General features: G+C 41.1%; 1 protein-coding gene across 3 annotated transcripts; it reads left to right on the forward strand.

Moving 5' to 3' along the window:
- The first annotated feature begins 424 nt into the window (after positions 1-424).
- atxn1l (ataxin 1 like) lies at positions 425-12,234 on the forward strand. 3 transcript variants are annotated; one of them, XM_035904506.2, is made up of 3 exons: positions 425-541; positions 3,681-4,873; positions 5,481-12,234. In XM_035904506.2, the coding sequence occupies exons 2-3, from the start codon at positions 3,803-3,805 to the stop codon at positions 6,927-6,929; spliced, it is 2,520 nt and encodes an 839-aa protein (XP_035760399.2). In that variant the 5' UTR covers positions 425-541; positions 3,681-3,802; the 3' UTR covers positions 6,930-12,234. The 3 variants fall into 3 exon arrangements, with proteins under 3 accessions (XP_035760399.2, XP_006780170.2, XP_006780171.2); XM_006780107.2 differs by lacking the exon at positions 425-541 and adding an exon at positions 1,830-1,935; XM_006780108.3 differs by lacking the exon at positions 425-541 and adding an exon at positions 1,994-2,013.
- Positions 12,235-12,823: the final 589 nt, after the last annotated feature.

Consider the following 12,823-nt stretch of genomic DNA (forward strand, 5'->3'; position numbering starts at 1 on the left):
CCTGGGGAATAGTTGGTTTGACTGATGATTCTGACCCTTAATTTTTTATCTAAAGGAGACCACTGAAGTTAATTTGGAAAAAGCTTGGAAAACAAATCCCAAATGCATGCCTTGGAACCTTTTAGATGATTGCAGAGTAATGAGAATTGCTTTTAGATGGACATCAGTCAACCACACTACAAAACCAAAACAATGGATAACCGATGGATCTTATGAGATACCCTCACTGACTACTAAGAAAACTACAAATTTGCAGGATAAGAAGCAAAAAAAGTCAACATTGTTGTCAGTTTTGCCATTGTTGTCAGTTTTGCACGATGTGCAGGATCAAAGGGGCCCTGAAGTAGCACTGTCATTACTGATTTCATTGTAACAGGCTGTCGGCTGATTGTTGAAACATTACACTAACTTCTAAGATGAGCTTAGGCTAGTGTGTTACAAAGTTTCTTCTTTTTTGAAAACACAAATTTGCTTGCTTTTATAACTACCAGCATCAAGAAGAGTTCTGCTCCACTGTATCATCTCACTGACAGATGCCACGGTAAGTCAGCCGTGTGCAATGTAAGGGAACTGGAAATGTCACCGCTTGCGTGTGAGCTTTACGTTTGGAGAAATGTCTGAAAAACATATTTCTTCTTAGAGTCTGTAAAGGCCTTGTACTGGGGCTGGCACCTTTCAGATGTTTCCAGCTAATGTGGACACACCTGCATATTTTTACTCTACAGTCACATGCCTTTTGTTTAACTCAAAGGTGGATTATCAACAAGGCAACACTTCCTGGTTTTCAGAACCTCCATGTTTGCTGCTTGTCAGTTCAGAGAATTTGGTCTTTTCATGTAAAAGCAAAGCCTTTGTTCATATTTTTTTCAGTCAAATCAGCATCTGCAGAGGAGATGACACAAAAAATCCTGCAGATCGTCATTTCAGGACAACAGGATTATGTACTGCTACTGTTTGGTGAAATGAAAAGGTTATTTTACTGCATCAAACGATTAAATGTACCAAAACAAACGTATGAATTATAAGCATGTAGCTATTAATATACATAGGCTATAAAAATGACTAAGATTAATGGCGGGTTTCTGATGCTACAGAAAATATGAAGTTACTACCCAATTGTAAATTCTATTTGGTGCATGTCTTCAGCTCCCCCTGCTGTGTGACACTTCGTATTGTACATTTAATTAATTTAGACAGAGGTTATTAGAGTTCACAACACCCAAATTAAATAGTAAGTGGGTATGAAAAAAAACTGAAAATCCCAAAAACTAGACGTTACAAAAACATGTATTTATGACTGAAATAAGACACACCAGCATGCAGGAAATATATTTAGTTTTTCTCAATTTGATCACATCTGTGAAAAATGGCTGGTATTGATTCACATGTTTACTGGGATTGGGATGTCTATATGACTGTAGATAAAATAGTGTTTTGTATACTATACCCATTTTGACCCTCTCAGATTGTACCCCTTATAATATAACTTCAGTCATATCACTGTAAAAACTAAAGCTAAGGCAGACACTGATCAAAACAAAGCAATAGCAAACAAAATGAAATGAAAATAACTGATACTAATATCTATAGGTGCAATAAAGTGAATGAACGCCATGTTTTTTGGCTTTGATGTGTTGTGTTATTGCTGTTATTTTGAAAAAACTGGAAAAAATCTGTCAGAAAAGCAATTCTGAGTATGTGTTCGCACAGCATTAAAAGTAATATTATATTTTTCACGTGCAAGTAGGATAAAAACTTCGTTCTGCTGGTAGTAGTGCACGCCTAATCTAAGGGAGTAAACGTAGTGACGTCATTGTTGAGCGCCTCTGCTGGCCTTCGAAATGGGCTTGACTCCTGAGCCTTGATTACTTCAATTGTCCCCTCCGAATATCAACTTTTTAATAAAGAAACTCCTGTTCGCGATGACATTTGGAGGTATGTGTGCAGGTCGAGACGAAGCACGGGCGTTTATTAGAGGCTCCCCGCGCGCTGCCATCGTAGTTATGAGCTGATGTGAGTCGAGCAGGGCTGGAGTCAGTTCATTTAGCTTTAGCCGTGGGGCTAACTAGCCTGAACCTCTGGGCTGATGCACAGTGATAAATTATAGCGATAGGCGAGTGGCCTCGTATAACATTAGCTACCATTTAAACTCGTCGGCTACGCTTGGTGTTGCACTGCGAAGTGTCACACTGTCACTTCTTTCTCCTTAAAAGTAGGAATTTTAGTAGCTAGCTAACTTTAGCTAAGTCAGCTAACGGTAAACAAATTTCCCTGGAGTGTAGCGATAACAGGAAGAAAACTCTTGACTTATTACATTATTTACTCATTACAGCATTAGTTGAATAGATGTTTCTAGATGAAAATTCACATTGTTTCCCGTATAGTCATGCTGAAAGAAGTCTGGATTCTGGACTTTGATTTATTTATTTATTTTTAAATATAAGCTTTTTCAAATTAAGTGTGTGCTAAATTAGCAAATGTGCCTTTTAGGAGCTGTCCAAAAAATCTGTCAGCATGTTTTAATCTCTTTAGAATGGGGTTGTGTTTGAATAGTAAACAAGCTGATATGCATTGCAACAGTTATATTTCCAACTTTATTACTACTCAAGTAGACATGGAACAGCTTGAATGTTTACTGGACGGGGGCAGGGAGTGTGTGAATTGCATGTATTGCACTCAATTGCAGTGGTGTTATTGTATTAAAATGTGACTGTAAAAAGTAGTTGATATAAAAAAAATGCTAAATTTTTGAAAATGGGGCATTAAATTACATTTTGTCAGTTATAAGATGTTTATAGTTATATATACAGCTGTCTGTGTGTAATAAACAGTAATGACTATTCATGTATTAGTACTATGTATGTACTGTTAATATATATATCAAGCAGCTTAAGGAGTTGTTTCCCCAGTCAAATGGTTTATTTTTGCTTCTACAGATAGACATGATCAGAGATGATTAACAAAATTCTGCTCTTAGATCAGCATAGCTGTACCTTTTAAAGTGGACTAATTTTGGCCCATTTCTAGCTCCATATTTTCTTTTACGATTCTACTACAGGTAGACAAGTTCAGTTAGCATAACTTTGAATAATTCAAAGTTATGCTAACTGAACTTGTCAAACAGAGATAAGAGCAGAAAAATCTGTTTGAAATCAAGAGTTTTGAGTAGTCTGAAGCCTGAGATTTTTTTTTGCTCGTACTCAAACTGATCCTATTCTTTGGAGCAAGCTGCCTGCTCACCTGAGTTTAAGTACAATTACGCATACATTCAAAAACAGGCTCAAAACCTTTTATTCAGACATTGTTTTATCATATTTTGCCATTTTTACTTCCTGAATGCATTGCAAACCTATACTGGGATTTTATTTATCTATTTTTTGTCTTCTGTGTTAAGCACATTGAGTTTGCATATAATAAATGTGCTATATAAATAAAATTGCCACTTCCACAGCAAATACCCTAACCTGGTTGTGTTTAATATGCACATTGTGACTTTACTAGTATATATGAATGACCAAAAAAAGGAAACCATAAGAGGTTTGCTTTAGTGCTTTCTTTCTGTGGTTGAGGGTAAACTAACACAACTTGTGGCTGACCATAAAGCCTAAAAATCAAAGTTTTAAGCACTGATGCAATGAGACAGTATTATGTGTCTTATTTTATTGTATTTTTCTTTTCAGGTGGTTTGGTAGATGAGGTGAACCAGGTGATTTCAGAACTGGTTCCTGTGCGGGCTGACTGGCTTGCAAGTTTCAGTTCCTGTGCAGTACAATAAAGCTACTGGCTTTGTCTGAAGATAGCAATGAAACCAGCTCAGGAGCGTAATCAGGAGTGCCTGCCTCCTAAGAAAAGGGATCTCCCAATAAGTAACAGCAGCAGTGGAGCTGGAGGGACAGTGGGAGGTGGGGTTCCATTCGGAGGGGCTAACAGCGGAGCTGGCAGTGCTGCTGGTGGTATTGCAGAAGAGGAAGTGGTTTCCATCCAGAATTGTGGAGCCAGCAGTGAAACTCAGGGAGGGACCCCATCTGGAGAGTGGCTGCGAGCTCAGCCAGGGCTTCATTATGGAGTGGATAATTCTGACAGCATACCGGCAGTGCCCGTTGACCAGTATAGTATGCTCTACAAAGTGGCCCTTCCATCTGCTACCTACTCACCTACCAGTTTACACCCAGTGTTAAGCCACATTTCTCCAGCCTATACTGTACACTCTCCCCTCCTGCAGCATCATCCTGGCATTCCCTATCCCCCTCTTGGTTATGCACAGATCCCTCATTCTTCTCTCCAGTTTGTCAGTTCCCCTTATGCAGCAGTACCTTACGCGCTCCCCCCTGGTTTTGTCCCAGGATCATTAATCTCTCCCTCAGGGACCATCCCGCAGCCCCATGCTGTGTCCCACCTTGTTCCCTACCCATCTGTCATACAAGAAGGTGTTGTTTCTCCACCTCCTCAGGCCCAGGTGGCTGCTCATACCTTTGCCAAAGTTGCAGCTTCCAGTGGTGTCCCACTGATGCTGCCCTCAGAGCAAGCTGCCCAGCAGCACCTTGGTACTGTTGGAGTCCTGCCTGCAACAGAGCTTAGCTCCCGAGGGATGCCCGTCTTCTGCCACCCTCAGGGAGCAAGGGGTGCCACTGCTGTCAGAGACTGCCACAGTTCCCAGCAGGAGAATGAATTGGAGGTGAATGGAGGGGACAAAGAGCAGGGAGCCAGAGAGGTTGTACCAGACTCGGTCTACACTGCCAGAAATGCACGTCTACCACAGGTTGCATCCAGCTCAGCATCACAGGAGCACAGCCAAGACAAAGTCCTGCAGAACCGAAGACTGGAAGAGAGAAGTTCTCCTGGTCAGCGCAGCACTCCGGACAGTGACCTGGAGGTGAGACACACTGATGGCTTTCTAATGTACCCTCTAACAGTGAAATGGTGATTTAATGCCTCTTTACAAGTTAAGGCACAAAGAATAAACCAAAGTTAACAGTTAAATAAGAAGAGCCAGGAGTGATATTAGACAGTGTGTGACATTGTTCCATGTTACAGCTTAGGTTTTGTGTTTTACATGTACACTGAAGGGAAGCACAAGTGTCACCTGATGCAAAGAAAATCACACATTTGAACATGGCAAGCAGAGCATGACCAATAGAGAACACTTTTGAAGAAGGGTCTAGAAATGATGTCCATGCAGATCAAACCATTTTACAGCCTTTCTGTAAAAGAAGTCAGAGGGAGCTCTATGATGTCTGTCTTTTCTGACATCAGTTAAAAAAATAATAATTTTGTGGTCATTGTCTGGCCTGAAATCTCTTGTTGGAGAGGTTGAAGATTTAGGAACTCGATAATTAAAAGCCACTCATATTTTACACATTTGGTTTCTTCAGGCTGCTGTGAGGAAGCGTACCAAAAGCCATTTTTAAATTGTTCTGTGAAATTAAAAGTTGTTGTTGTTGTTGTTCAAATAACTACTCATTTATTTATTCAACTCTCAGGTGCAGCAGGTGGTTGGGCGTTTGGTTTCCTCTAACCAAAGTGGTATCGGAGCACGGAAAGAGGTCTCCTTTGCTCCCTTGAACCTCTCTCAGGGTGGCCACAGAGCCAGAGATGTCCACGGAGAGAGTCCAGGCGTAATTTCCAGCCGAACGGCGTATGCGGCGCAGAATGTGAGTTACAGTGATCACAGAGTCACCGCCCTCCAGCAGCAAGCAGGACAGCCAGGCCACGCTGTTATGCTTGCCAATGGGCAACCGGTACTTATTCCCTTGGAGTGTCATTCGCATCAGCAACCACAGCAACACTACCCGGGACAGGCTAATGATGCCTCAGCCAGCCATGCCTCTACCACCATGGCCTCCCCTAGCCCAAGCTTTAAAGTCTCTGATTCTTCAGCCAGAGTGTGCCTCTCTGAAAGGGTGGAGCCAATCACAGCTCAGCAGCAGCCTCTCCCGCAGCCTCCAGTCCAGCCTACAGCAGATGCGACTCAGGCCTTAACTTCAAGCCTTGCTCCCGCACCGGCTCCTTGCAACCCATCGCACTTCATGAAGGGGGCAATTATTCAGCTGGCTACTGGGGAGCTGAAGCGTGTGGAGGACCTGCAGACTCAGGATTTTGTGCGTAGCGCCGAAGTGAGCGGAGGGCTTAAAATCGACTCCAGCTTGGTGATGGACATCCGCGCCAGCCAGCAGAGACCCGGCCTGGTTTCACTTCATTTTACTGTGGGGGAGCAGCAGAGCAAAGTGACCATCGACGTGCCCCCGGAGCACCCCTTCTTTGTCTTTGGCCAGGGATGGTCATCTTGCAGCCCCGAACGCACGGCCCAGCTCTACGGCTTGGCCTGCCATCATCTACAAGTTGGTGACATGTGTGTGTCCATCACCCTGCAGCAGCAGCCACCGCTTCCTCCACAACAACAGAAGCAACCACAGCACCATCATTCACAAACGCAACAACAACAGAACCTGTCCAGGACTATAAGCAAAGCCAATGCTACATCGGGACCTGGTCACCAGCTAATGGGGCCTCCAGCCCCTCAGCAGTCACGGCCGCCATCTCATTTCAGGTTGGACCGCATTCACAGAGAAAGACAGAAGGATGGAGAGAAAGATTTGGCCGATAAAGAGGAAGCCACACAGCTCGGGGCTGTAGGCCGCACTGAGTCGCCCATCAGACCAAGTAGGACCTCAGGAGAGCATCTAAGGAGCCAGAGCAGTTACCACTTGCACACAGAAGGCTCTGCTTTTGCAGAGGCAGGGATGGGAGCAATGCAGGCTGCACTAGGTGCCTCACAGAGACGCTGGTCCTCGCCTGGCCTCCGAAGATACAGTATGAAGGGAGACGAAGGGCCACGCCCTCAGATAATCAGTTCCAGCCACACAAGGCCTTCTTTCATCCCACAGGAGGTCAAACTGTCCATTGAGGGGCGCTCTAATGCAGGGAAGTAGCATCACATTTGGTAGCAACTATAGATGAGACTGCCACAAGTAAGAATGAGTCTGACAAGGAGAGAAAGAGGAAAAAAAGAGTGTGAATGTATCCTCAGAATGTTTGAGATTTTGCACACTTAAAATATACAAAAAAATGACCAGATCTTTGTCTGTCTGGTGAGAAGTTTGATTTTGTTCGAATGCCACTCAGCCAAAAGATGCAGACCTTTCGGTCTCCAGCCAGCTGAGTTCATGGCGGGGGGGAGGGGCATGAAAAGTGGAGTAGAAAGTATGTAGCTGAAGAAATGCCTACCATAGAGTCCTTATACGCTGCATTTCTCTTCCTCCCTCCCTCCTCCGTCTCCACTTCCTCTTAACTATACTTGGAGGTTTCCATTGCATTCAAAACACTCTAGCTTCCTTATTGACCAGACCGTCTCTTCAGAAGAACACAGACTACAGAAAAATAATATGTGTATTGCAGTGAAACTACCAACCCTGCAGGCTGTGATGTATTAAAAAGATCACCGCCAGGGATCTTTAATCTGCTTCACTGCTAAGATCCTATTTCTATGAAAAGCATCCCCCCCCCCCCCAAAAAAAAAAAAAAAATAGAGTAGAATTGCTGACATCAGCAGCTCCTTTGGTGATGTTGGCACTGTTGATGCTTTCAGTGTATGTTACATTATGCTTCTCCTGCAGGAGTCTGAAACCTCTGCTGTCAGCAGAGATACTCTCTCCCCTCTCTCGTTTCTGCAAAGATCTCGTCTCAGGCCAAGTGTGGCATGTCCCACTTGTCTTACACTGAAATAGTGATAAATCAATCAGCTTGTTTGTTCAGCAATCAATTTCTCCTTCTCCAAAAGCCATTCACCATCATACTCTCAGATTTAGGTTGATGGCCCCAACGTAGATTTACAGAAATAATAAGCGATGTCACGCATTCCACTATTAACTTTCCTCCATGTAGGGAATCATTTTACTTCTTTCTTCACTTCCTCATCACCCAAACTGGTCGAGACAGATGGCCACGCCCCTCAGCTGGGTTTTGTCAGGCCTCTTCTCACTACTGTCACCAAGTTCTTGCTCATAGGAATTTGTTGCACGACCTTTTACATTAGTTAAATGATTTAATTTCCCTTCCAAAGTCATGGCCTCCTCTCCTCAGTTTACCTCAGAGCTTTCACAACCAGACTGGGGAATTTAGTTTTCTCTTGTGAACTTTGTAATTAAGGAGGAGGCACCGGCTGGTCATCACTAAAGCCACCTGTGGGAATGAGCCAGCAAGGTGTTTCCCTTTTTACTTCGCTGGCTGCACTGCCACCTACAGCCCAGGAGCCCGGAGTTGGAGGGTATAGTAGTTTTTTGTGTATATGAGTGGGGCCGTGATGTTCTAAACTTGACTTGCTCAGTAACCAGATTAAAGCAATAGTTATTTTTATGCTATGTGGCTTTACTGATCCGTATTGCCCTCTCCCAGGAACTTCTTGTGGGGTGTGGTAAATCTCGATAAATGTGCAGTGTGAGATCTCACCCTCTCATCCCTTGACTCTTAAAGGCGATGCACTCTTTTTAGTGCTCATTTTCATTAATTTAGCAATCCTGCACAAACAAAGCCTTTGGAAATTTTCTCAAGAAGTCATTGTCCGAACCTGGATTTCTCACTTCACTGATATTTTTAAATTTTTTTTAATGGATTTACTGAAGTGCACATCCAAGAGATGCCCGGCTCTAATGAAATCACAATCATCATCAACTTCTTCTTTTTTTTTACCTTTAAAGTGTACGTTTTGCATTGATACTAGGGTGTCTTTTATCCAGTGGTTCCTAAGATTGTCTTGTGTTGCACATAGCAGATGTCACATTTATTTCATACTGACCTTTAAATAGGAATCACAGTACAGTAGTTTATTTTTTTAATGAAGGGAATAGGTTTAAAATATCGTTGTTGGGGTTTTGTGGCGAGAGGAAAAAAAAAACTGACTTGCGTTTCTAAATCTGTTTACAAATTAGCCGACATAAATGCTGCAGTTTCTTCCTTTATCTTTCTTACAGGAGAAGAAAAAAGAATCAAAAAAGGGTGTAATTAAAAATAAGTGCAATTAGACCATACATAAAATCGTAATCAGACGACATTCCTCATTCAGACATTCCCATCAAAAAGGACTTCTTTTGCCATAGATATCTGGACTTACCTTTGGCAAGTTACTTAGGAATATTTCATGTATCTTTTAAATTCGACATGTTCAGACAGCAGCATCAGTTGTGTGGTTGTTATTGTCATGTGTGGCTGAAGTGTCTGCTGTTATGGACTAGTTTGTTTGTGAGGTCCAGACACTGTTGTGTTTCCCTTATATCCTCGTGATTCACTGAACTTCTATCAGCAGACAGAAGGGGTCATGAGATTGAGCCTGAGCAGTTTTAAAGGATGGGTTCACATTTTTCTTTCTCTCATGCACACATATTACTTATTCCTCCTATCCATTCTTGCTTGTATAAAGATTCCCTCTCAAAGCTACAGCGGTCTTTCAATGCAATGTTGTGTAATAGTAATATTGGGCTTCAGGAGTCATATGGCAAAGTCGCACATTAAAATAACTTTTACAAGTTTAAAATGTAACAGTCGTGCCATATCTATAAAAATAATAATTTAGTTTATTGCGTGTGCAGTTTCTTTCCGAAAAGTATTAACAATTGTAGGGATGTGGAAAACAAAACTTGTAACTGTAACTGTTAGACAGTTATTTGATATTATCAAGTGTGTATTAATAATATGTCAGTATTTCTTTTCTCTCTTTAAAAAAAAAAATCATGGTTATCCTAACACCCGCATATTATGCTTGTTGGAGATACACATTGTGATTTGTGAAAGTCAGACTCCTGAAGACGTCAAGTTGTGGAGAATGATGAAAGAGTGAGACTGTGGGTACACGCAGTAGAGGTGAGCGTCTTCTAAAGAGTGCTGGGGCTCAGCCTTTAGAGACAGGGTGAGGAGTTTGGTTTTTTAGAAAGGGCACAGAGTAGAGCTGCTACTCATCGATGCTGAAAGGACGAAGTTTAGGTTGTTCGGACATGTGGTCTAGGTGTCTCCTGCATTCTTGGTAAGGTCCAGGTGTGTCCTACTCGGAAAACCCTTACTGTCCTTCCAGAAGAGCTGGCCATGGAGAGCCAAGTCTGGATGTCTCTATTTCGCCTGCTGCCCTCACATCCCACTTAAGTGTCAGTGTAGGCCTGAAATGAACCTTTTTACAGCCGGTGTGGACAGGAGGAAAGATTTCAACTAATAACTGTCAAACTTGATACGGACAGGTTAGTCAAACTAGCAAACATGTGAACCCAGACTTCTTTTTGTTTTTATATCTGATCATCTGATTGGAGTTTTTCATCCTGTAAGCAATATACACAATACCTGAAAACATTTCACGTAGTCTTCTCTATGCAGTAACCTCAGTATTGTACCCTTCATTGTCTTAACTCTGAAGCAGCGGGGCAGGTCGGCGGATGCAGTCGTTCCACGCTGATTTTTGCTTTAAATTACTCTTCTAATAGGAATCTAAGCAGTGTTTTGCTTTACCACTTTGTATTTTATGCTCAGTGATTCTCATCGATGTTTATTGTCCTGCGACGCCACACACTTTGCCAAATAGCAATGCATTCGTCCTGCATTACCATGGCGCGATTGCTGCTTCAGCATTATGTGTAAGGGCAGGATTCAATTGACGACATTTAAATGGTGCGAGCAGTGCCACCTCTGACTTTTGTCTTTTCCCCCTCTGCTTTTGGGAAGTATCCACTCAAATAAAGATGTCTAATGATCCACATCACTGATCGTCTGTTGCTGTAAGTAATTGCACTAAATGTCCTCCTTTACAGTGTTTGAAATCTGTTGGTAGTTTGAAGAGTTTCAAAATGTATAGCACACACAAAAATCACGGAGAAATCACAGGTTGTGCGTTTCTGTAGATAACTGTATTTTTTGTATAGATAGCTTCGATGATGCTTGTCGTTAATGCCTTAAATTCTGCTTTGTACAATATGTGAAATTGAAACGATGCTCCAGGTAGGCTCAGCGTCCCAGTTTCAGGTTGAATAAGAGTGAATCAGAAATGACAAACATTCATATTTAGATGTCTCAAAGGTTGACTGTGGGCTTTCTTTGGGACATGAACTCTGCAACGTTTTGGTTTGGATTAATTTTTCTTTTTAAACACATTTCCTATTCCGTTTTTAATAGATTCTTTAGGCTCATATTTAACATTCAGATCCTTTATCTTTTTTTTTCTCCAATATGTGGGAATGGAAAGGAGGCTTTTCTCTGCACTTTTTTTGTACACAAGACAGCAAAAGGAGGGCAATCTATTAATTCCTCACATGCATAGACAGATGCACAGTTGTTTTTATTGTTGTTGCACAGAATTTGTAGGGTTTTTTTTTCTTTCCTCCTTAGGAATTAATGGGTGGTGTTTGGTGTTTTGTGCTCTGACAGTCTGAACAGCAGAGGCAGGTTTGGATAAGTGAGAAAGGCTGCATAAAGCCAAAACTTTTCTATCGGTGGTAATGTGACTATTTTTTTTTTTCTCGTCAATGTTTTGTGGCGTTGCTCGATGGGATTTCTATGTGAACTACTTCCTGTTGATCCAGTATTGCAAAGGTGAATTTAGGACTGTTTTGGTGCCGCTGATGTCGAATTAAATCAGGAGAAATGAGAACGGTTAAAAGTTTTAAAAAGTCTGTGTATTTTCAGATATGACTTTGTACTATTTTGTTTTTTTCCTTCTGCACACGGTGACACTGCTTTTTATGTGACGCATAACTAAAAACAAAACAAAAAACAACATCTTTTTAAATGCCTAAATCTGCAAAATATATGCAATTATGTAAATGTAACATTCAATCCTCAAGTATAATCCAGGTTGTATGAACTTTGTATAGTGAGTTTTAATATCGTATGGCCGTACCAATATGTATTGATCTTAATCAGAAGCCTTAGAGTTGTCGACCCAAAGTGCTCCATTAGAATATCCTACACCTACCTGACTTTAACAAAGCATTACTATCTCTATTTTGTTGCGTTTTTATTTGTATCCTTTTTGAATAAAATAGATTTGTACTGTATATTTGTACCTCTCTGTGAACTACTTAGAGCGTTTTGTTTTTTTTTTGTTTGTTTTGATTTGTTTTGCTGTTTTAATTCTATGTACTTTAAGGACACAAAGATATTGTATTTTTATTGTTACAGCTAACTTGGAGACATTGCATTTATCATGTTTGTTAAGTAAACACAATATAATATATATATATAAATATATATACAAATATAAATATAAACAATTATCCAACTTGTGTGCTGTGATTCTTAGTCCTGTTGTGCATTTATTATTTTAGAGAAACTGGTGGCTTCAGCTTCTTTATTGTAGGTTCTATACACCTACAATAGTATATAAAAGATCTTCTCAGAGGATTATATGTAATATATAGTTCTTTTGGTGAAAAAATGCTTTTAATTATAGTTGTGGTCAGAGGTTTACATGCATTCATCCCATCATGGCCATGAATGTTATGGTAAGTCGTGGCTTTTAAAAAAAAAAACTGTTCTTTTTTCAGAGCATACAGCTTTCATGAGCAGCTTTAAGAAGTGGGTGCACACTGGTTCTACACAAGCTACACCCACTTTAGAGGGAGGTTGCTGTGAATAACCCATTTTACAAGTTGATTGTCACATCTTGACCTGTAATGTATAGCTGGTAAATATAGTAGTATACAATAAGAGCTGCTTAACAAAAGTGCTCATGTCACATTGTTACACAGTATTAGCTTAGTTTTATATGTGTTATAAGCCAAATTGTATAAAATGTATCAATTTACTTTCAGTAAATGGAAACATTCAGAAGATACACGTCTGTACACAGCTG

The sequence above is a fragment of the Neolamprologus brichardi genome, chromosome 1 (genome assembly GCF_056152115.1).
Source record: "Neolamprologus brichardi isolate AB-2024 chromosome 1, ASM5615211v1, whole genome shotgun sequence".
NCBI classification, from domain to species: Eukaryota; Metazoa; Chordata; class Actinopteri; order Cichliformes; family Cichlidae; genus Neolamprologus; species Neolamprologus brichardi.

Bases quoted from the DNA above. Each gene is read 5' to 3' on its own strand.
- atxn1l (XM_035904506.2), top strand. From the start codon at position 3,803: ATGAAACCAGCTCAGGAGCGTAATCAGGAGTGCCTGCCTCCTAAGAAA. The intron at 4,874-5,480 runs GTGAGACACACT...TTCAACTCTCAG, and splicing joins CTCCGGACAGTGACCTGGAG to GTGCAGCAGGTGGTTGGGCG.